Source organism: Triticum urartu, chromosome 7 (genome assembly GCF_003073215.2).
Source record: "Triticum urartu cultivar G1812 chromosome 7, Tu2.1, whole genome shotgun sequence".
Taxonomy (NCBI): Eukaryota; Viridiplantae; Streptophyta; class Magnoliopsida; order Poales; family Poaceae; genus Triticum; species Triticum urartu.
Window position 1 is genome coordinate 584,861,325 of NC_053028.1, and position 22,266 is coordinate 584,883,590.

General features: G+C 45.2%; 1 protein-coding gene across 1 annotated transcript; it reads left to right on the forward strand.

The window, feature by feature from the left end:
• Positions 1–12,496: 12,496 nt before the first annotated feature.
• Positions 12,497–13,289, forward strand: LOC125525442 (glycine-rich cell wall structural protein 1.0-like). Its single transcript, XM_048690452.1, has one exon. It carries the CDS (start codon positions 12,549–12,551, stop codon positions 13,113–13,115), a length of 567 nt encoding a protein of 188 aa, XP_048546409.1. The 5' UTR covers positions 12,497–12,548; the 3' UTR covers positions 13,116–13,289.
• The last annotated feature ends 8,977 nt before the right edge of the window (positions 13,290–22,266 follow it).

Sequence of the window (22,266 nt, forward strand, 5' to 3'; positions counted from 1 at the left end):
TCTTATTAATTTTATTTGGTGTTCGATCTATCAATCTACTACAATTTATTCATGTCCGTTTTGCCAATTTCTGGCACCGTTACCCTAAAGGGATTGACAGCCCCTTTAATGCGCCGGGTTGCGAGTAGTTGTTATTTGTGTGTAGGCGGCACTTATGTGTTGTTGCTTGGTTCTCCTACTGGTTCGATAACCTTGGTCTCATCACTAAGGGAAATACATGCCGTCGTTGTGCTGCATCATCCCTTCCTCTTTGGGGAAATACCAACATAGCTTCAAGCCACATCACCTTCTTGCTCCTGCCTTCTTTAACTTTCAGGTAAATGGGAGATATATTATAACTAGAGAGGAGGCGAACGAGTATGAGAGAGAAGCAGAGGCCGCTCGCCTCCAAGAAGCAGCTCGCCAAGTGGTAGCTGCCGCAACACAGTACAACCCCAACTATGATTTCGGATACAAATTGGGCCAATCATGGCCCTAGACCAACTTAGGCCAAAATCTTAAGCTTGGGGGGTGTTCATACTTTTTCATTGTACTATCCATGTTAGGTTTTTTTCTCGCTTTCTTCTTGTGTGTTTGAAAAACTTTGAGAAAAAACCAAAAAAATTAGTTGTAGGTTCTATTTAGTTCACTTTCCATGTTCACTTAGTAGTAGTATTAAAATAAAACCCAAAAAGATTTCTCGTTCTTCTTTTGCTTGTTGGGAGCTTTCCCATGTAAATAGTTTTTCTCGTTTTTGTTTTACTTTCTTTAGAAAAACAAAAACTCCAAAAACATTTTAGTGTGTTTCTTTGAAAAAAAATTCTTTTCTTTGGGGTCGAGAGGAGAAGACCACGATGAAAATGTTGAGTGTCTCTCATATGCATTATTGTTGATCACACAAGAGAGCCCGTATTACCTTGTCTTCTCCTTTGAAATAAATGTTTGCAGATTCTAGCTTAGTCCAATGCATGTGCACTATATTATTATTATTATTATTCACGCCGTTCGATCGTGCAAGTGAAAGGCAATAATGATGATATATGATGAAATGATTGAGATGAGAAAAGTTGGTATGAACTCGACCTATCTTGTTTTTGTAAATATGATTAGTTCATTGTTCTTGATTCAGCCCTTTATGAATGAAACATGTTTGCAATGACAATTAGAGATTATAGTTACTCATGCCATGCTTAATTATCTAGGAGACTCTAATGGTTCACCTTGCGTGCCAACGTACTTTTAAAATGGTTGTGATGTAATATGATAGGATGGTATCCTCCTTTGAATGATTTGAGTGGCTTGACTTGGCACATGTTCGCACATGTAGTTGAAACAAAATCAACATAGCCTCCACGATATTTATATTCATGGTGATTTATATCCTACTCATGCTTGCACTCAATGTTGGTTAATCTCAATGCATGTTTATGACTGTTGTCGCTCTCAAGTTGGTCGCTCCTCAATCTCTTGCTAGCATTCACTTGTACTAAGCGGGATTACTGTTTGTGCATCCACTTCCATAAACCCAAAGTTGTTCTATATGAGTCCACCATACCTACCTATATGCGGTATTTACATGCCGTTCCAAGTAAATTTGCATATGCCAAACTCTAAACCTTCAAATGATAATCTGTTTTATATGCCTGAATCGCTCATGTGGCGACTAGGGGCTGTCAGTATCTTCCATGCTAGGTGGGTTATTCTCATGATTAGTGGACTCCGCTCATCATTCACGAGAGAATGGCTGGTAACCGGGATGCCCAGTTCCATGCTCAAATCAAATCAAAATATAATTGCAAACAAAACTCCCCGGGATTGTTGTTAGTTGGACGGTACCCATTGTTTCGGACCAGCCATGGAATGTGCTTGTTGGTGGTGGGGGAGTATAAACTTTACCATTCTGTTTGGGAACCGCCTATAATGTATCTAGTATGGAAGATACCGAGTTCTCTCGGTTGTTATGTTGACAATGAAAGCATACCGCTCAAAATATTATTTATCTCTATTTCAAAAACTCGAGCTCTGGCACCTCTGCAAATCTCTGCTTCCCTCTGTGAAGGGCCTATATATTGACTTTTATTGTTGAGTCATCATCCTCTTATAAAAAGCACCTGTGAGAGAGCACTACTATCATTTGTATGCATTGCTATTAATTGATATTAAGTATGACTGTGACTGGATCTCTTTTACCATGAATTACAATGTCTAGTCAGTCCTTGATCTTCACGGGTGCTCTTCATTTATGTTTTGCGGTCTCAGAAAGGGCTAGCGAGATACCATTATGTTATATCATATCATGATTGTTTTGGAAAAGTGTTGTCATCCGAGATTTATTATTATTACTCGCTAGTTGATTATGCCATTGATATGAGTAAATGTGAGAACTAAATGTTATTGTGAATATGGTTAGTTCATAATCTTAGATGAAAACTTGAATGTTGGCTTTCCATATTTGTAGCAACAAGATCAAACAGAGTTTGTAAAAGTTTTTCTTTATCACTTTCAGTATGTCAACTGAATTACTTGAGGACAAGCAATGGGTTAAGCTTGCTGGAGTTGATACGTCTCCATCGTATCTACTTTTCCAAACTCTTTTGCCATTGTTTTGGACTCTAATTTGCATGATTTGAATGGAACTAACCCCGACTGACGTTGTTTTCAGCAGAATTGCCATAGTGTTATTTTTGTGCAGAAATAAAAATTCTCGAAATGACCTGAAACTTCACGGAGAATATTTTTGGAATATCTAAAAAATATTGGCGAAAGAATCAACCAAGGCGGACCCACCACCTGTCCACAAGGGTGGGGGCATGCCCTACCCCCCTAGGCGCGCCCCCTGGCTTGTGGGTCCCACGGAGCTCCACCGACCTCAACTCGAACTCCATATATTCACGTTCCGGAAGAAATAAATCAAAGAGAAGGATTCATCGCGTTTTAAGATATGGAGCCGCCACCACCTCCCATTCTTCCTCGGGAGGGCAGATCTGGAGTTCGTTTTGGGCTCCGGAGAGGGGAAATCGCCGCCATCGTCATCATCGACCATCCTCCATCACCAATTTCATGATGCTCACCGCCGTGCATGAGTAATTCCATCCTAGGCTTGCTTGACGGTGATGGGTTGGATGAGATTTATCATGTAATCGTGTTAGTTTTGTTAGGGTTTGGTCCCTAGTATCCACTATGTTCTAAGATTGATGTTGCTATGACTTTGTTATGCTTAATGCTTGTCACTAGGGCCCGAGTGCCATGATTTCAGATCTGAACCTATTATGTTTACATGAATATATTTGTGTTCTTGATCCTATCTTGCAAGTTATAGTCACCTACTGCGTGTTATGATCTGGCAACCCCAGAGTGACAATAGTTGGGACACTTCTCGGTGATGACCGTAGTTTGAGGAGTTCATGTATTCACTAAATGCTAATGCTTTGGTCCGGTTCTCTATTAAAAGGAGGCCTTAATATCCCTTAGTTTTCCATTAGGACCTCGCTTCCACGGGAGGGTAGGACAAAGATGTCATGCAAGTTCTTTTTCATAAGCGCGTATGACTATATTTGGAATACATGCTTACATTACATTGATGAATTGGAGCTAGTTCTGTGTTACCCTATGTTATAACTGTTGCATGATGAATACCATCCGACATAATTATCCATCATTGATCCATTTCCTACGAGCTTTTCACATATTGACCTTTGCTAAGTTACTTTTCCTTTACCACTGTTACAATTGCTACAAAACTGCTACTTTTACTTTTGCCATCGTTAACGTTATTCCATACTACTTTGCTACTAAATACTTTGCTGCAGATATTAAGTCTTTCAGGTGTGGTTGCATTGGCAACTCAGATGCTAATACTTGAGAATATTTTGACTCCCCTTGTGTCGAATCAATAAATTTGGGTTGAATACTCTACCCTCAAAAACTATTACGATCCCCTATACTTGTGGATTATCAACATGTGGTTGAGGCGGCTTGGGCTTGGCCATTGAGGCCTTTGGCCAGCCCAGCACCAATACAACAGCCGAAGTGGATAAGGAGGGGATGGGTGGGAAAGTCATTTTGAGCGTTTCCGTGATGTACGGGTGGATCCTACACCGGCCATTCTGCATTGTTAGTCGTTTCTTTGAGATTTGTTAGGGTTTGTGTCCTACTCAGGAAGACGAGACGGCGGCGGCTCCCTGAAGATGGAATAAAGGTCTCCCCGCCTAGTCCCCGTTCCGGTGGTGCGTCTAGTATCGTTGGTGGGTGTGTGGAGGTGTGTCTTCGATGGATCTATCATCGATGGATTTGCTCGAATCTGGTTGTGGTTCGTCTATGTTCGTGTGTCTTCAGGTTCGATCCTTTTGATCTATGTTATTCTTCATCAGCAGCGGTTGCTGTTCTGGTGCGCTGGTCCTACGGGGCCTTAGCACGACAACTTTCCGACTGTCAACTACAACAAGTTGTGCACGACTCCAGCGAGGAAGGGGTGATGACAGTGGGATGAAGGCATTGACGAGGAAGTCAATACAGTCAATACTAGTCGCTTCAGCAAAAAAACCAGCATCGGCCTAGTTATGTGATATTCTTGGGCGGTGGAGGAGCCTCCCAACGTGACCTGGAACCCAGCGTTGGTCGGACATCTACAGTGCCATACAGTGCACCGCCGTCGTTGTGGATGGACGCCGAGCCCTAGTCACCACCGGCCCCGCCACAGCCAGAGCATGCACCACCCACCCCACTTTGGCAACCACCACAAGGGCCGCCTATCATTTTTGGCAGTCACCGCCCTACATCGACCTCACCTTCGTCGATGAGGACGGCGACGAGTTAAGACAACGCGCGACGGGCAACACGGCGACCACCGACTGGCAGATTTAGGGTTTCTTTTTTTCTTTTTATTATGTTTATTTCATGCTCGGCGTGTGGACGTTTAATAGTATATATATATATATATATATATATATATCATTTTACTATTTATGTTTATTTTCATTGTTTTTAAAATATTTAAGTCCAAAAGCGGACAAATGTTTTAGGTTCGGTGGCCGGTTGGGCGCAGCGATGGCTGGACAACCGATACCAGATGCGAGCGTCTGTTTTGCGGACAAACCGGACATCCGTTTGCAGTCACATGTTCGAGTTTACCTTAGGGCATGTTTGGATGATTGGCTCACATCTGGCTTGCACCTGCGATGCAGTTTTCAGCCCTGCAGAAAAAGAGAAAGGTCCACATTTCAACCTTGAACTAACCACTCGGTTTAATTTACAATCCTGAACTACGAAATCGACCGAAATACATCCCAAACTAACCCCAAGGTCCAAAACTCAACTCTCATCTTGGTTTTGAGTTGGTCAAGTGGTTTTGACCGCAGTCAATGCTTATTGGACTGTTGATTGGGCACTCCAGATTTTTTTTATTAAAGACCTCTCGCTCCCTCTCTCTCTCTGCCAAAGGGTGCTGGACGTCAACGGCGGACGGCTGGAGCCGGCCCTTGTTGTTTCCGTCGCTGTTGTCCCAAGCTCCCGTGGTGCCCCTCCCGCCCGACCATCGACCAACTCCCCTCCAACTGCCATGCAGCAATGCCACCTCAGCGCCGCCAGCGCGAAGCAGCTCGGTGGCGAGGTCAACGGAGACCACACGGTGCAGTACGAGCACGTTAGCGCCCTTCAACCAGCACCGGACGGCAAGCTTGTATGGCTTGTCAAGGTCCACCCGTGGAGATAGCGTCCATGAGGGCTCGCCGGAGTCGACGAAGACGATGCGACATCAGTTCATGAAATATACTAAAAGTAAGCCCCTTGGAGTTTTCGGTGGTATAGTATCCGAAACCGCGAACCAATCTGTGCTTGGATGTTTAGGATGACTGTGGTATCCCCAGTCCACCAGGATTCAAATCCTTATGCTCACATATTCTTGGATTTATTTCAGGATTTATGGCGATGCACATTAAGTGGGAGGAAATGTTCTCATTGACTACGAGGCGCTTGTGGTGTCTTTGTCAATCTCAAGATGATATATCGACTCAGTTTTTCGGAGGTGCTTATAGGGATAGGGTGTGCGTGTGTGTTCACGCTTATCAGCCTGAGTGTATGTGTATATATATAAGTGCTTGTGTCTGTACTATGTTCTAAAAAGATATAGAGGCATGGTAGAGCTCAGTGACACTCGACCATCTGATCAAAGATTCTTTGTGCCGTTGTCGAATTTGGGGCTGATTTGGTCTCAGTCGTCGGATTTTTACTCTGACTGCTCTCAGCCATCTTATAAACTTTGAATTGCACCTTTGTGTAATTTTTTTTAAAAATATAGGTGGGCTTTAGGCACATATAAATAATATTTTCCATCCATAGTTGTGAGGTGTATCCAAATGCCCGTGTCGTTCGCTCTATGGCGACATGGGCGGTTCCTGATCTACAGCCGCCGGTCTCCTCTCACCATCCAGGCCCCTCGCCGCCAGAAGAGGAGGCTGCCAGGCAAAGCCAAAAGCGGCGAACGATGGCGAGGACCATCTGCTCAGAGTGCAACATGCTCGAGGTGACTTTGTGGGGCACAACGAGTCTTGGTGGGCAGCGGCCATGGCCTGGTTGCATGGCTAGGTGGTGTTCCTGGTTGAGCACGGTGGCGTTTGGTGGCTAAGGGCTCCATCGTGGTGGATCTGCCTTCTGGTTTCTGATTGTGCCATGGGGGATCGGTTCTGGGGCGGTGACACATCAGTTCCGACGGTGTTGTCCTCTACTCGTTTCTTCCCCTTGCGCCCGTTCTTGGTGACCTCTAGTCTACGTTAAGTGGCGTCTGGGCTCCTTGACGGCAATCAGACCAATTCTCGGGACAGCAGTGGCGAGGTCGGCCGTGATAGCATCTATGTGTGACATTTCATGATCACCTCGGCTTGTGGCATTGGTCTCGCTACAGATTGTTGGGAATCGTTGCATGGAAAAACAAAAAGAAAATTATACGCACACGCAATGATCTATTCATAGAGATGCATAGCAATAAGGGGGAGAGTGTGTCTATGTACCTTCATAGACCGTAAGCGGAAGCGTTAACACGGTTGATGTAGTCGAACTTCTTCACACTTCAACCGATCAAGTATCGAACGCACGACACCTCCGCATTCTGCACTCGTTCAGCTCGGTGACGTCCTTCGCCTTCTTGATCCAGCAAGACGTCGAGGTAGTAGATGAGTTCCGTCAGCACGACGGCATGATGACGGTGATGGTGAAGTGATCTCCGCAGGGCTTCACCTAAGCACTACGAAAATATGACCGGCAGTGTAAACGGTGAAGGGGGCGCCACACACGACTAGGCAATTTTCTGGTGTGTGCTAGGCGCCCGCTTCCCACATATATATATAGGTGGGAGGGAGGGAAGAGCAGCCATAGGACGCACCCAAGTAGGAGGAATCCTACTTGGAGTCTCTCCCAAGCCGCGCCCCCCTGCCATATATAACCGAGGGGGAAGGAAAGAGGGGGGAGAGGAAGGAAGTGGGAATCCTAATCCACACTTTCCTTTCCCTTCTCCCCTTTCCTTCTCCTCCTTAGGCCGGCCCATATGGGGGGAGCACCAGCTCCTTGTGGTTGGTGAGTTTCCCCTCTTGGCCCATAAGGCCCATATCTTTTGCCGGGGGTGCCCGGAACCCCCTCTGGTGACCTGATAAGTATCTGGTACCCCTAGAAACACTTCCGGTGTCCGAATACCATCGTCCTATATATCAATATTTACCTCTCGACCATTTCGAGACTCGTCATCATGTATATGATCTCATTAGGATTCCGAACAACATTCGGTCACCAAATCACATAACTCATATAATACTATATCGTCATCGAACGTTAAGCGTGCGGACCATACGGGTTCGAGAACTATGTAGACATGACCGAGATACTTCTCCGGTCAATAAGCAATAGCGGAACCTGGATGCCCATATTGGCTCCTACATATTCTACGAAGATCTTTATCGGTCGAACCGTTATGACAACATACGCAATTCCCTTTGTCCATCGGAATGTTACTTGCCCGAGATTCGATCATCGGTATCTCTATACCTAGTTCAATCTTGTTACCGGCAAGTCTCTTTACTCGTTCCGTAATACATCACCTCGTGACTAACTCCTTAGTTGTTTGCTTGCAAGCTTATGATGTATATTACTGAGAGGGTCCAGAGATACATCTCTGATACTCGGAGTGACAAATCCTAATCTCGATCTATGCCAACTCAACAAACACATTCGGAGATACCTATAGAGCATCTTTATAATCACCCAGTTATGTTGTGACGTTTGATAGCACACAAGGCATTCCTTCGGTATCTGGGAGAGTTGCATAATCTCATAGTCGAAGAAATATGTATTTGACATGAAGAAAGCAATAGCAATAAAACTGAATGATCATTACGCCAAGCTAACGGATGGATCTTGTCCATCACATCATTCTCCTAATGATGTGATCCCGTTATCAAATGACAACACATGTCTATGGTCAGGAAACCTTAGCCATCTTTGATCAACGAGCTAGTCTAGTAGAGGCTTACTAGGGACATGGTATTTGTTTATGTATTCGCACATGTATTTAGGTTTCCAATCAATACAATTCTAGCATGAATAATAAACCTTTATCATGAATAAGGAAATATAATACAACAACTTTATTATTGCCTCTATGGCATATTTCCTTCAAAGATTGCAATCACCATTGAAAGGTCTTTGTGAGAGTTTCATCCCTGTAGATCTGGTGGATGACTTTGGTGGTGAGATGCAAGCTATGGACGAAGTCTTGACGCGGAGGGGTGGTTGTAAAGTGGCAATGATGTGTCACATGTAGTTGTTGGGATCAATGAAAAGTGGTGACAATAACACAATGAGTGACTAAGGTGGTGATGCTACTTGAGAACCCGATCTCGAGCTCCGGGGTGAAAGCCTAGGTCTGGCTCAAGTTGGGTATACTAGTCAATGACCATGTTTTATGTCGTTACCTTGTTCAAAGAATTGCTCTCAATGCTTGGTCTAACTTTTCAGCGTGAAAACCTAGATTATCGCCTTGGGTTGTTGGATCTGGTGATGGTGGCGCCCCCTTCCTGAAGGCGTTGTTGTTGAAGAGCCTCGTCGTCCGTGTGGTGTCATCAGAAGGTCGGTGCAGTTATAGTTTGCTAATATCAGATCTGATCGCTTTGTTTTTCTCTTATTTCCTCGCTTACACATAACTTTGATCTTATGTGAATTTGCTATTTGCCAGCGTGTTTTTATGTGCGTGTGTTGGTGTTGTTGTGTGTGTCCTAACTATGCAAAGGACAGGTGTGTGCTGATTGTGTTTGTATCCTCTTGATGCTTCATTTTTGAGTCAATAAAATCCACCCTTTATCAAAAATATAAATAATAATTCCATAGAATTTCAAAGGTCCATGTGGAGTGTCATGACATGGTGGTTGGAAGTTTAGTACCAGCTCATGAGTGGATGAGAGTTGAGCCCCTTTATATGGGATTCTATTCCACATGTTATTAGAGCTTGAGAAGAGGAGTGGCTCCTGTGTGATCCTCCTCCGCCTGCCTCACCCCACAGACGTCGTGTTTCGTGAATGGGCTCAGCTCATACCTCATACTATGTCATGTGTGCGCTTATTTTTGCCATTCTGGAACGTATAATTAATTTGGCAATTAATTGCAAGTCATTGTCAGATACGCTACGAATCCGAGACATCGGATCACGGGGTTGTTACCGATTCGGGTGTGAGCCTAACCCCACGTCTCCCTACCCCGACCTCTTATATATTAGTGGGTCGGCAACCCTAGTCGTCACGCAGATCATATCACATCTGTTATACCTCCTTGTGCACAACCCATTGATGTCCGACGCTCATTGTTGATGCTTCTGCCTACACAGTTGTACGAGGGAGCACACCTTCGAGACTCTGCCTTTTGCGACCCTGCAGCGGGGAAAGGGTGATTAGATCTTTGGGGAGCGTCTCAGGCGCGACTGGTCGCTAATGTTCGTATATGTTCTCTACTTCGACTACATCCTTGACATTCCCGGCTTCGACATGGGTGAAAACTTCGAGGCCGCCAAGAAGAAGGCTATCGAGGATGTTGTCGCTGTAGTGGTGGTTTTAACCTGGATGAATCCGCTCTATGAGTAGAAGTAGCGCTACTGCTAAGTACTAGTACTAGTAGCACTATTATTGCCGGTTGTTGCCCTGCGCTACTACTAAGTAGGAGTGGCGTTCCTAAATTAGCCCGCGTTAATGCTAAGATTTTATCTATAAGCTTTCTCCTAGTAGTGTGGCCAACTGTTAGGTATGATCTCTTAAGCCCTCTGATGTTTATTCTTGTGTTAGTCGTACTAGTTGTTTACATGGATGAACCTGCTCTATGAGTAGTACGTTCTCACCTGGTAAGCTATCCGTATGAATCCATACCTAATAATAAAGTGGCTATTGTTTCTTGCGATACGTCACGGTAATTGCCCCTAAACTTGTAAAATACTACCCATCAATGCCACCTATAAGTGATAAAAAATGTTTCATACGGGGAAATTCCCAGCCTGGGCCGGCCCATGCAGTAGGGACCTCCTTTCTTAAAATAAAAGTAGGGACCTCATATACTGCGCTTTGCGCGCTGCAAGAAGACGCATCCCCCATTTGGGTCGGCCCAAGTCCGGGCGGCCTGTTTTTTAAATTTCATTTTTATTTTTTATTTTTATTTTCCTTTTTTATTTTTTATACTTTAAACAATTTGGGAGTTCAAAAAAGTTCCGAAAACTGAAAAAAGAGAATTTTTAAATAAAATATTTAATAAATCATAAAATTTTAGTGGATTCAAAAAATGTTTGTGATAAAGACTGTTTTCTTATTCGAAAAAAATTCAAAATTTTGAAAACAAATGTTTGAGAGATCGAAAAATGTTCATGATTTTTTTAAAAGTCTGCGTATTAAAAAATGTTCATGAAATTGAACAAGATTTCGCCAATTCAAAAAATGTTCATGAATTGAAAAATATGCTATAAATTAAAAAAAATCGTGACTTACAAAATATTTTATTCATTCATAAAATGTTCGCCGATTCAAAAACTGATCATGCATTTTAAAAAATGTTTATTAAATCAAAAATTGTTCCACAAATTTCCAAAAATATGTTTGTCCATTTTAGAAATGTTCGCTGATTTAAGAAAATTGTTAAAAAAATGTCCACAAATTTTAGAAAATGTTTGCAAATAGTATTAGATGTTCATGAATTCAAAAAATGTTCTTGATTTTAGAAAATGTTTGAAAAATTTTAAATGTGTTCATGAATTTTAAAAATGTTCACGATTTCAAATATGTTCATTAATTTAAAAAAAGTTCATGATTTCACGAAATTGAGAGTGTTAGTGTATCTCGATGATGTAGCAAAATGTGATCATGGCCATTGGAGATTATGATTTTTTTTCTTCCGTTGCAATGCACGGGCCCTTTTTCTAGTTTAATATAATATTGCAATCATTATTATTTATTATGGATTAAATTAATTGGAAAATCGCTAATTTGTCCAACATTTTCCTTATCCCAAGTTTTGTCATAGGGAAAGGTGTGACAGCTCCCGGGTGCAGGGGCACCCTCATGAACAGTAACTTCAAACAATATGAAAAGAAAATCAAAAAAATCTGAAATTTTGGGGGATCAAATATGATAAAACTTTTGATGTTTTTGCAAATTTTCAGCCAGAAATAACACTCGAGGAGCCCTCATCAAAAAAACAAAACTACTGCTCAAAACTACACATAACTTTGAACACTGATTTTGTGTTTTTTTTTGTGAGGGATCCACAAATGTTTTTTGATGCTAAAACTTTGCATGAACGTTGAATGTTTGATCATATTTGATCCCCCAAAGTTTCAGATTTTTTTGATTTGTTTTTCATATTGTTTTGCATTTACTGTTCATGAGGGTGCCCCTGCACCCGGGAGCTGAAAGTCCAGTCTCTTTGTCATATCACGTAACGGCATATATCTACTCCTACAATGGTACGGATTTCTGTACTCTTATCGTACTGTATAGGCATAGTTACTTGGATAGATAAACGGATTAATCCGTGATTAATTAACTTCATTCACATGCTCTCTAGCTGCAGATGAAACTTGCAGGAGATCGTTTCATTGATTAGCCTGATACTGCAGATCGGCTACTCGTTCTAGGAAGCTCCCCTCCAATTAACTTTGCACAACATGAACTATCCATTAACTCAAGTCAAATCTGACATGGTTTTTTAAGTCAATATATGCATGGCACGATGTTTCAGTGATAACCATGCATGTAAGTTTACTCCCACTATGCCACTATGGATATGGGATAACCCTAGAAGGAAGCAAAGGTGCAGGAAGTTGCTGGCATACAATGGACATTAACCAGTTTACTTTCAGCTGCCAAGTCGTCGCCTACTCGGTCAAACAAGATTAGCGTGATCGGAGCCGATCCGCTTGACATAAGAAAGAACCCACTAGGTCAAGTAGATGCTCGAACATACATTTGCAAGATCACCTCAATGCTATATATACCCATTCATTTCCATGGTCTACCATCAGCCGATCTCATCTAGCACTTGGCTACACTCTCACAATGGCTGCCATTAAGCTTGTGTCACTTAGCTTGGTTGTGCTGCTGAGCATTGGGTTAGCCAGCGCCACTAGGGTAGTTAGATACGCCAGCTCCACGGGGACAGGCTCGGGAGTGGGGAATGGTGGTGGCACTGTGAACGGTAGCGGTGGAGGGACTGGGAGTGGCAATGGGAATGCCTACAGTGGTAGTAGTGGAGCCCATGCAAATGCGGGAGGGGGCGGTAGCGGGGGTGGTGCGTCGCAGGATGGCGGCACCGGACATGGCGCTGGGTCCGGCGACGGCTCAAGCTCTAGCTATACGAGCGACGGAAGATATACCTATGGTGGTGATTCTTATGCAGGCGGTAATGGTGCCGGCAGCGGCGGCGGACAGGCAGCGGGCCCTGGTTCCAGCGGTTACGGAGCCGGTGGTGGTGCTGGTTCTGGCTCTAGCGCGGCAAGTGGTGGCTGGTACCCATATGCGAATGCCAATGCTAATGGTAACGGTGGAGGCACAGGAACTGGTCAGAACGGCGGCGGCGGTGGCGGCACAGGAGGTGGCAGCGGTAATGCTGGTGCATACCCTTAAGTTATCTTTGTCTATGTGATAGATCTGAAGATGGAGCCCAGACTTTCATGTTTTTTTTTCTTTCTGTTTGCACCTTGTGGCCCCGTTAGTTTGCGGCGTTTAAGTTCTTGTATGCTTTTTCATGTATACTAGTAGTATGGATGAATCAATAATGGGCCCCATCAACTTGTGTTATTACTCTTCGCTACCTCGGAATTTCAATTCATGTTTCTTGTCTCTATATATCAGACCGACAAATGAAGTGTTTCAGAAAACGGTTAAATACCTGGAATGCTGGAAACCAAGCCCCTTGCTCTAGTTGGGTAGAAGGCCGTTTTGGCTCTTGGGTGCATATGCTCCCTAATGAACAGTGAATTTAAAATAAATAGTAAATAAAATTAAAAAATTCTGAATTTATTCGTAGATGTTCTTGTTAGTGTAACAAGTGTGCTTGTCAATTTTCGTGTGAAATAGAATGACGGTGCTTCGTCGGTAAAAAAAAGCAAAATAAATGTAACATTTGGAGGTAACATTTGTCGTTCGACTTGTGTTTTTTGCACAGATCAAAATACTTGGGCTATCCTCCTAAAAATTTGTAGGTAGCGTTTTGGTGTGACAATGGTCACATCTATTCTTTTCAAAAAAAAATACATTTGGAAAAAAAATTGATGGGCAGGAGCATATGCTTCCAAGAGCTGAATTGGATTTCCGTATAGTATACAGCTAAACGAAGAATATGAGGCCGTAATATTTCGGGGCAGAGGGAGTAAGTAGTTAGCAAAAGCGTAGAAAAAAATTTGTTTCGTGTGCGGGTTGAGAAGGAAAGGCCTCTGAATCAATCATTGCATTTCTTCGTGTGATGTTTTCTTTGCTCCCTTGCTTGGGCTAGGTTGTACACGTCACACATACAAATACAAATTATTCACTACCAGCTATATCTTTGTAGGTTTACTCCATAAAGTTTTCCTATTTTATAGTTTTGTAGGGTGGGGGCATATGTCCCCTATCCGTGATGTATGTAACACCCTGATAATCAAGCTACAGTAACCTCACCCTAATATGCCATGTCATTATGTCTCCTAGCCGTGACTTATTTTACATGGATCAAATGGGATGTTGACCCATGCCAAGTTCCACAAAGGGGTCTCATTCTCGATTTCGAAGAGGAAGGCATCCACGGGTCGGGCGGCACCTCTTGGCGTATTGGTACAAGAATGCAGCTTGCAAATATTTCTGCAGAAAAATGTATTCTCTATCAGAAACAATCTAACATGTTCAGGTAACTCATATATGGATATGATTAAGTACCTCCCGATGTGGGTGATGCGGAGGAGGAAGACCCAAATGAATAAGGCGACGAGGAGCACTAGGAAGCCTTCTTTCGGGTCACTCATGTAGACCCCAAAAATGAAGGAACAAATGATGCAAATGATGTAGAATATGCTGATAAAAATAATCCCTATCATGCCATCATTCGTCTTGTAGAATTTTTCATTCATTACCAACACCATTATAGCCGCCGCAGTGTAGAACGCCATCGTGTTCATCATCTTGAAATAATAGTATTTGTTGTTGAATTTGTTTTGCAATACAGATGCGCCCGTATCGTGTCCTTTGGGACCGTCCGTGTCATCTTGCCAATAGCCTCCTCGGGGGCTCATGCCGGCTTGGTAGGACGACGTCGCCACAAAAGACGCAATGACCAACACCAAATTGACCTTCTACTCCAACAATTTCCTCGGCCCGTCGACAACGTCATACCCTTGTTCGAGCATGAGCTCCTCAACATGGTCCTAACCAGTGCATGCACACAACAGCTAATGAACGTGACCAACTCATCGGCATGGATTACGTGAAAGAAAAGAGTTTTACTTGGGTTTAAAATAAGAAGTCGATAATGCAACCTATAATGGTAGTGAATGTTAAAATACCTATGAGTTAGTGGTGCCATTAGCATGAAGTAACGTTCTGCCATTAGCATGAATGACGTTGGATAATTAGTGCTTAGTGCTAGAATTCAGAAGGACTAGAGTCCTCTCTTGATTATCCATTATCTATTCATTTGTAACTTGTGTTGTAACTCAAGCTATATAAGCAGAGCTCTGGCTGGTGATGTGTATCACGGCTTAAACAGCAATACCTTAGTTTACATGGTATCAGACGCCATCTGACCAATGTCCACTCCTTCCTCCTCTCTCATGGCTTCCGTGCCAGCAGCCACCATCGTCGTCACCGCGCGTCTCTCCCGCGACAACCATCTCATGTGGAAGGCGCAATTCCTCACCTTTCTACGCACCTACAATCTCCTCGGCATCGCGTCCGGCGAAGAGATGGCCCCTGCTCCGACCATGGAACCGACCACAGGCACAGGTGATGGCCGCTCCACCACTCAGGTGGAGAATCCTGAGTACACAATCTGGTACCGCAAGGACCATACGATCCTCGGCGGCATCCTCGCCACCGTCAGTGAGGACATCTTGCCGTACGTCATGGCTGCGACCTCAGCGGCCGAGGCGTGGGGGCAGCTTGAGCGGATGTTTGCATCGCGCTCCCGTGCTTGCCTCGTTCAGATACGTGCACAACTAGCTGCTCCGAAGAGACGCGACATGACGGGCACAGACTACTTCAAGATGAATAAGACATTGGCTGACACACATGCATCCATTGGACAGGCCCTTCATGCTGATGAGATAGTTTCTTACATGTTATCAGGCCTTGGAGCGGAGTACGAGTCCCTTGTCGACTCACTGAATGTGAAGCCCAATTTGACTCTTGATGATGTCTATGCTTCTCTTCTTGGCCATGAGCATCGTCATGAGCAGTACAGCTCAGATCTCCAGCTTGGCTCGAGCTCCTCGGCTAGCTACGCCGGTGTCGGCTCCAACCACTCCGCCAACTTCGTACGCAAAAACCCAGGACGTAGCAATCAAGGTGTACAAGGCCGCGGAAATTATGGTGGCGGTCGAGGCCGCGGCCACAGCATTGGCGGAAATGGTCGAAGCGGAGGTCGTGGCTATGGTGGCAACAACGGAAATGGTGGGGGTCAGCGCCCTACTTGCCAGCTGTGTGGCATAAAAGGGCATGTTGCCCTGAAGTGCCGCAAGCGCTTTGACTCCTCCTTCCATGGTGACGAGGAGCAGCACTCAGCGAATATCGTGGGAACTAGTGCCGGGTATCAGGTTGATCCTAACTGGTACTCGGACCTCGGACCCGGGCGCAACGGACCATATCACCAGCAACTTGGATCGCCTCTCCTTCCGTGAGCGCTACAATGGCAACGACACCGTCCAAGTTGGCAACAGAGCAGGTTTGCACATCGAACATATTGGTCAAAGTTCTATTAATACTTCCGCTGCTAAACCTCTTGTTCTTCGAAACATACTTCATGTTCCTCATATAAAAAAGAATCTCATCTCCATCCATAAACTTACCAAAGACAATGGTGTGTTCGTTCAATTTCACCCTCATTTTTTGTCATTAAGGATCAAGCATCGAAGACAAGCCTGCTCCAAGGCAGATGTAGAGCCGGCCTCTACCCTATTCTGCCATCCACCCTCCACCATGTCAAGGCGGCCATGCTTGCGTCGGTCAATAAAAAGCAATGGCATCATCACCTCGGTCACCCGTCGTCCCAAGTCGTTCAGTCAATTCTTAGTTTGAATAAACATCCGTACAGTTAGACTCATGATGCATCTGTCTATGATGCATGCCAACAAGCAAAGAGTCACCAACTTCCATATGGCTCATCTGATTTTTGTGCAAAATTTCCTTTGGAACTCATATATTCCGATGTATGGGGGCCTGCTACTATTTCAGTTGGTGGTTATAAATATTATGTCTCTTTTATCGATGCATTTAGCAAATTCACTTGGATCTATTTGCTGCGTGCTAAATCTGATGTTGAGGCAGTTTTTATTCGTTTTCATGCCCATGTTGAACGCCTTGTTAACAGGAAAATTCAATGCATTCAATCTGATTGGGGTGTCGAATATCAACGTTTGCATAAATAGCTTCAAGCTCAAGGCATTGCACACCATGTTTCATGTCCCTACACCCATCAGCAGAACGGCGCAGCTGAACGCAAACATCGGCATATTGTGGAAACTGGACTCGCTCTTCTTGCTCATGCTTCCATGCCCGTTCACTTTTCGTATGAAGCATTCCTCACAGCTACCTTTATTATTAATCGTCTACCAACACGTGTCATAGATAATGCATCTACCATCGAGCGTCTTTTTGGCACCAAACCCGACTACACTATGTTGAAATCATTTGGTTATGCATGTTGGCCACATCTTCGCCCTTACAATTCTAGAAAACTTGCTTTCCGATCCAAAGAATGCATCTTTGTTGGTTATAGTTCACACCACAAGGGATATAAGTGTCTTATGCTAGTACTGGACGCATATATATTTCTCGTGATGTGGTTGTTGATGAAGGGGTTTTTCCATTTGCTCGTAAGTTTGAAGCTACGCTTGCACCTGCCAATTCATCAACACTCCCATACGTCCAACTTTTCCCTCCCATCACACATTCACCACCCCATGTTCCAACCCCAAGCGGAAGTACTAATAGTTCTAATGATCTAATGGCCAATGTGCAGTATGTTTATTTTGATGTTCATGCAGATTCTGCTGCTGATTCGGCGTCAACGTCATCTGTGCCTCAAAGCATGGATCATGAAACAACAGTGGCTTCTCAACAAACATCGCGTGGATCTGCAGCGGCCGACTCTGACACTTATGGGTCGTGTCTTGGCTCAGATTCTCCCGCCACCTCGAGCTCAGGTTCTTCCGCGGCCGCTGACTCCGCGGCTCCGACGCCTCCTGTCCCGAAGCAGATGCGGCCGCACACTCGGGCTCAGTCCGGCATTGTCAAGCCGTACATCCGCACTGATGGCACCGTTACGTATGTGTGCACAACATCTTCAGACGACAACGTCGGTCCTACCAACTACACTGAAGCTGCACAGCATCCATCTTGGAAGGCTGCAATGGATGACGAGATGGCTGCTTTGCATCGGAATGAAACATGGAGTTTGGTTCCATTTCGTCCAGGACTCAATATAATTGATAGTAAATCGGGTTTTAAGCTCAAACACAAGGCTGATGGCTCTGTTGATCGGTACAAAGCTCGTCTAGTTGCTAAAGAATTCAAACAACGCCAAGGAATTGATTATGATGATACTTTCAGTCCGGTTGTGAAGCCCACTACAATTCGTGTTCTGTTATCACTTACAGTCACTCATCAATGGAGTATGCGACAACTTGATTTTCAGAATGCATTCTTGCATGGTGTGTTGACTGAAGACGTGTATCAACCGCGGGGCTACATCGATCAGCGGTTACCTCGTCATCTATGCAAACTTCAGAAGTCCCTTTATGGCTTGAAACAGGCGCCACGTGCATGGTTTTCCCGCCTAAGCTCTCGTCTTCTCGATCTAGGCTTCCGCGCATCGGCTGCTGATGTCTCTCTATTCATATTTAGGAAAGGGGGGCTCCACATGTATTTCCTCATATATGTTGATGATATTATTATCATCAGTTCATGTGATGCAGCCATTGGTCGTTTGCTGAATCAGCTTCGTCATGATTTTGCCATCAAGGATCTTGGAGTATTGAGGTACTTCCTTGGCATTGAAGTTCAGACTATTGAAGATGGTCTTGCTCTTTGCCAGCGCAAGTATATACCTGATCTTCTTAAGAAGGCCAACATGGCAAAGTCCAAGCCATGCATTACACCGATGGCAACAACAGATAAGTTATCCAAACAGCCTGGGACACCCTTGTCTTCAATTGAGGCCACACGCTATCGCAGTGTGGTTGGAGCACTTCAATACCTTACACTGACGAGGCCTGATATCTCGTATAGCGTAAATAAGGTCTGCCAGTTCTTACACTCGCCGACCGAAGCTCATTGGACAGCCGTGAAACGGATCCTGCGATATCTTCAGGGAACATCGTCATATGGACTCCTACTCCGGCTTCTCCATCCATGATGCTCAGTGCCTTCTCTGACGCTGACTGGGCCGGGTGCCCAGATGACTGACGATCCACCGGTGGCCATGTTGTTTTCCTTGGTGGTAATCTAGTTGCATGGAATTCTCGAAAGCAGCCTACTGTTTCTCGTTCAAGTACGGAAGCCGAGTACAAGTCCGTAGCAAATGCAACAGCAGAGCTTATGTGGATACAGGCGTTGCTTGGAGAACTTGGTATTCCAGAGAACAGACCGCCGTCCTTGTGGTGTGATAATATTGGTGCGACGTATCTCTCCATGAATCCAGTTTTTCATGCTCGCACGAAGCATATCGAGATTGATTACCATTTCGTGCGTGAAAGAGTTGCGAAAAAGGCACTTGAAATTCGGCATATCTCAACTCATGATCAACTCGCAGATATACTAACCAAACCATTGATGAGTCATCAGTTTGAAAGGTTCAGAAGTGATCTCAATGTGCTCCCCGCATTTCGATCGAGGGGGGATGTTAAGATAACTATGAGTTAGTGTTGCCATTAGCATGAAGTAACGTTCTACCATTAGCATGAAGTAGCGTTGGATAATTAGTGCTTAGTGCTAGAATTCAGAAGGACTAGAGTCCTCTCTTGATTATCCGTTATCTATTCATTTGTAATTGATGTTGTAACTCAAGCTATATAAGCAGAGCTCTGGCCGGTGATCTGTATCACGGCTTAAACAGCAATACCTTAGTTTACAGTGAACTACAGAGAACAAGTGCAAATAAAGTATAGATGTAGTTGAGGGCTGTCAGAACTAACTCTAGTTGCTCTTCGTCTGAGGAAAGCATGATGTACTCATAGATGTAGTCGACAGCGTTGTTCACTCCAGAAAAATTCGGCATTGCAGCCATTGCCGCGGGCAGAACATCTTCTTAGCACCAGGATTACCGAGCGAGGGGCAGTGGACGACTATACATGAGGGTCAGAGGGGAATCGTCCGGCACAGTGAGGCAGTATGTTGTTGTATGGATCGGAAGTTGCCCCATATCCTTCCATCCGGGCATGTTTCCATTACAAAACCTATCAAATAATAGGAGAAGCATTTATTGGATAACCTGAGGCCCTATAACTTTTAATAGAAAAGGAGGATGCCCCCCGGCCTCTGCATCTAGGTGATGCATACGGTCATTTTATTAATTATTCTCACAAGACCTTACAAAGTCATACAACAATAAGACTAAAACCGTCGTCTAAGCAACAAATTATCGCTACATCTATCCAGTTGATGAAGGGGCACAAATAGTCTGGGCCTAATACCAAACAAACATCACAGCCAAGCCTAACATCTAAGACCTGAGACCCCAACCTAGCCACTTGCCAGGTCTAGGGCACACACTGGTCCGGCGTGCTCTCAGAGGCCGCCGCTGCCAACTGCCACCGCTCCATCTTCAGAACTATACTGATGCATCAACCTTGCTTGGTCCAGCTATCGTCACGCCACCACGGCGCCCAACGGCACCTCCTCCCTGCGCGCAAACAGCTGAACACGTCGCGGTCGTCACGGATACACCTCAACGCCATGCTGCCAAGTACCACCAGCGGACACAGCTTGAAGCCCTTGGAGGATCTGTCGTGCGTAGCACCTACCGACCAGGCATGACCAAGCGTAGCGCCTGTCGGTCAGGCATGACTTGACATCTCCACCGAAGCTCCATGCAAGACGAAGCCGCTCCACCTCCTGCCTCTGATGACTTCCAGTGTTGCTCCACAAAACGATGCTCCCAAGAGAGAAACGACACCGCAGTGCTGCCATCGTCCGGTCTGGAATGCCAGATCCTAGGGTTTTCCCGGGAGCAATACGAGTGGGTTGACAGTACTCACATGACGATGCCTTCATCAAGGTAACAACGTGGAACGCCGCCATCGCCCGTCGTCATCTGGGTTTTCACCGGCAACTACGCCTCCCCGACTCACAGCTGGTGCCAAATGACGGATCCCAAGATCCGAACACCCAGCCTCAGGCTGACCACCTATGACGGAAGAGATGACCACCACCGCCGGCTGCACCGGTCAGAACAGATCTGATAGGAGGTGCCGCCGACGAGACCACCAGGCCCTCCACGCCGCCGTCGCCGATCTGAAGGCAGCATGCACGCCACCGCAGCCAAGCCGGCCGCCGCCGCCCGAAGGGCCATCCGCAGCGCCCAGAGCCCTGGCCTCCGCCGCGCCAAGCCATCGCCGTCCGAGGACGAGCCGGCCTCCCACCGCCTGCAGCCATCCGCCGCGCCGCAGATACCAGATCGGTCGCGCCACCACACGCCTTGGGGTCCGCCCCACCTCGGAGACGCGCGAGAGAGGAGATCCCCCGCCACCGCCGTTGGCCCCCAGGCTTAGCCCGGCGGCGTCTTCCGGTAGCGGCGGAGGGAGAGGAGGAGGGAGTTTGCGGCGGCAGCGGCTAGGTTTCTGGCCGCCCGAGTCGCCCTAGGGGGAGGACGACGTGAGACGATTTGTACTTATCAGTTATTGTTAAAAAAACAAGTACTAAGGTCCGAGGCCCCATAACTTAAACATCAAAAAAGTTGCCATTGTCCGTGTTTCTATATATAAAGTGTCCCTTGATTTTCTACCAAGATTATTCCAATTTGTTGGATCATAAATATGTATGATAAGAAGTGTTCTTCATCCAGACTACTAGATTCTATAGATAGAAGATAAATTAAAGGACGTGCATGATTACTCACAAGATTATCATCTGTGTTGATATTAATATTTTCTTCGTCATCTTGTTTAACAATAGTTTGCTTCCATGTCATCCAGAAATAAAATCAATTTCTATAATCACTGCCAGATGCATACTTCGGGAAGACATGATAACACGCAATGCTGAAAATAAATAAGAGAACTGCATCAGTTGTTTTTTTCTTGAAAGATCCAGCAATTGCTGGCTTTTCATTGCATTAGCAGGAAGCAGTGGAAAAGAAACAAATGGGGGTTCGGGTCCTAGGACCGGTTACAAGTAAAGTGGCCTACTCCTCACGGTGGATCCCAGAAGGGGCTCTGCAAACCAGTGGCTCCGGGCTGTCGCCAAAGCTCCATATTGCCCAGCAAGTTAGGAGGATGATGGTTTTTGCTCCCTTTCTGAAAGCTGCCGGCGTTGCTTCAACCATCCTCTCCATAATCTGAACCGAACTCAAGGTCTTCCAAGAGTCGCTGAG

Coding starts and splice junctions, on each gene's coding strand:
- LOC125525442 (XM_048690452.1), top strand. CDS start 12,549: ATGGCTGCCATTAAGCTTGTGTCACTTAGCTTGGTTGTGCTGCTGAGC.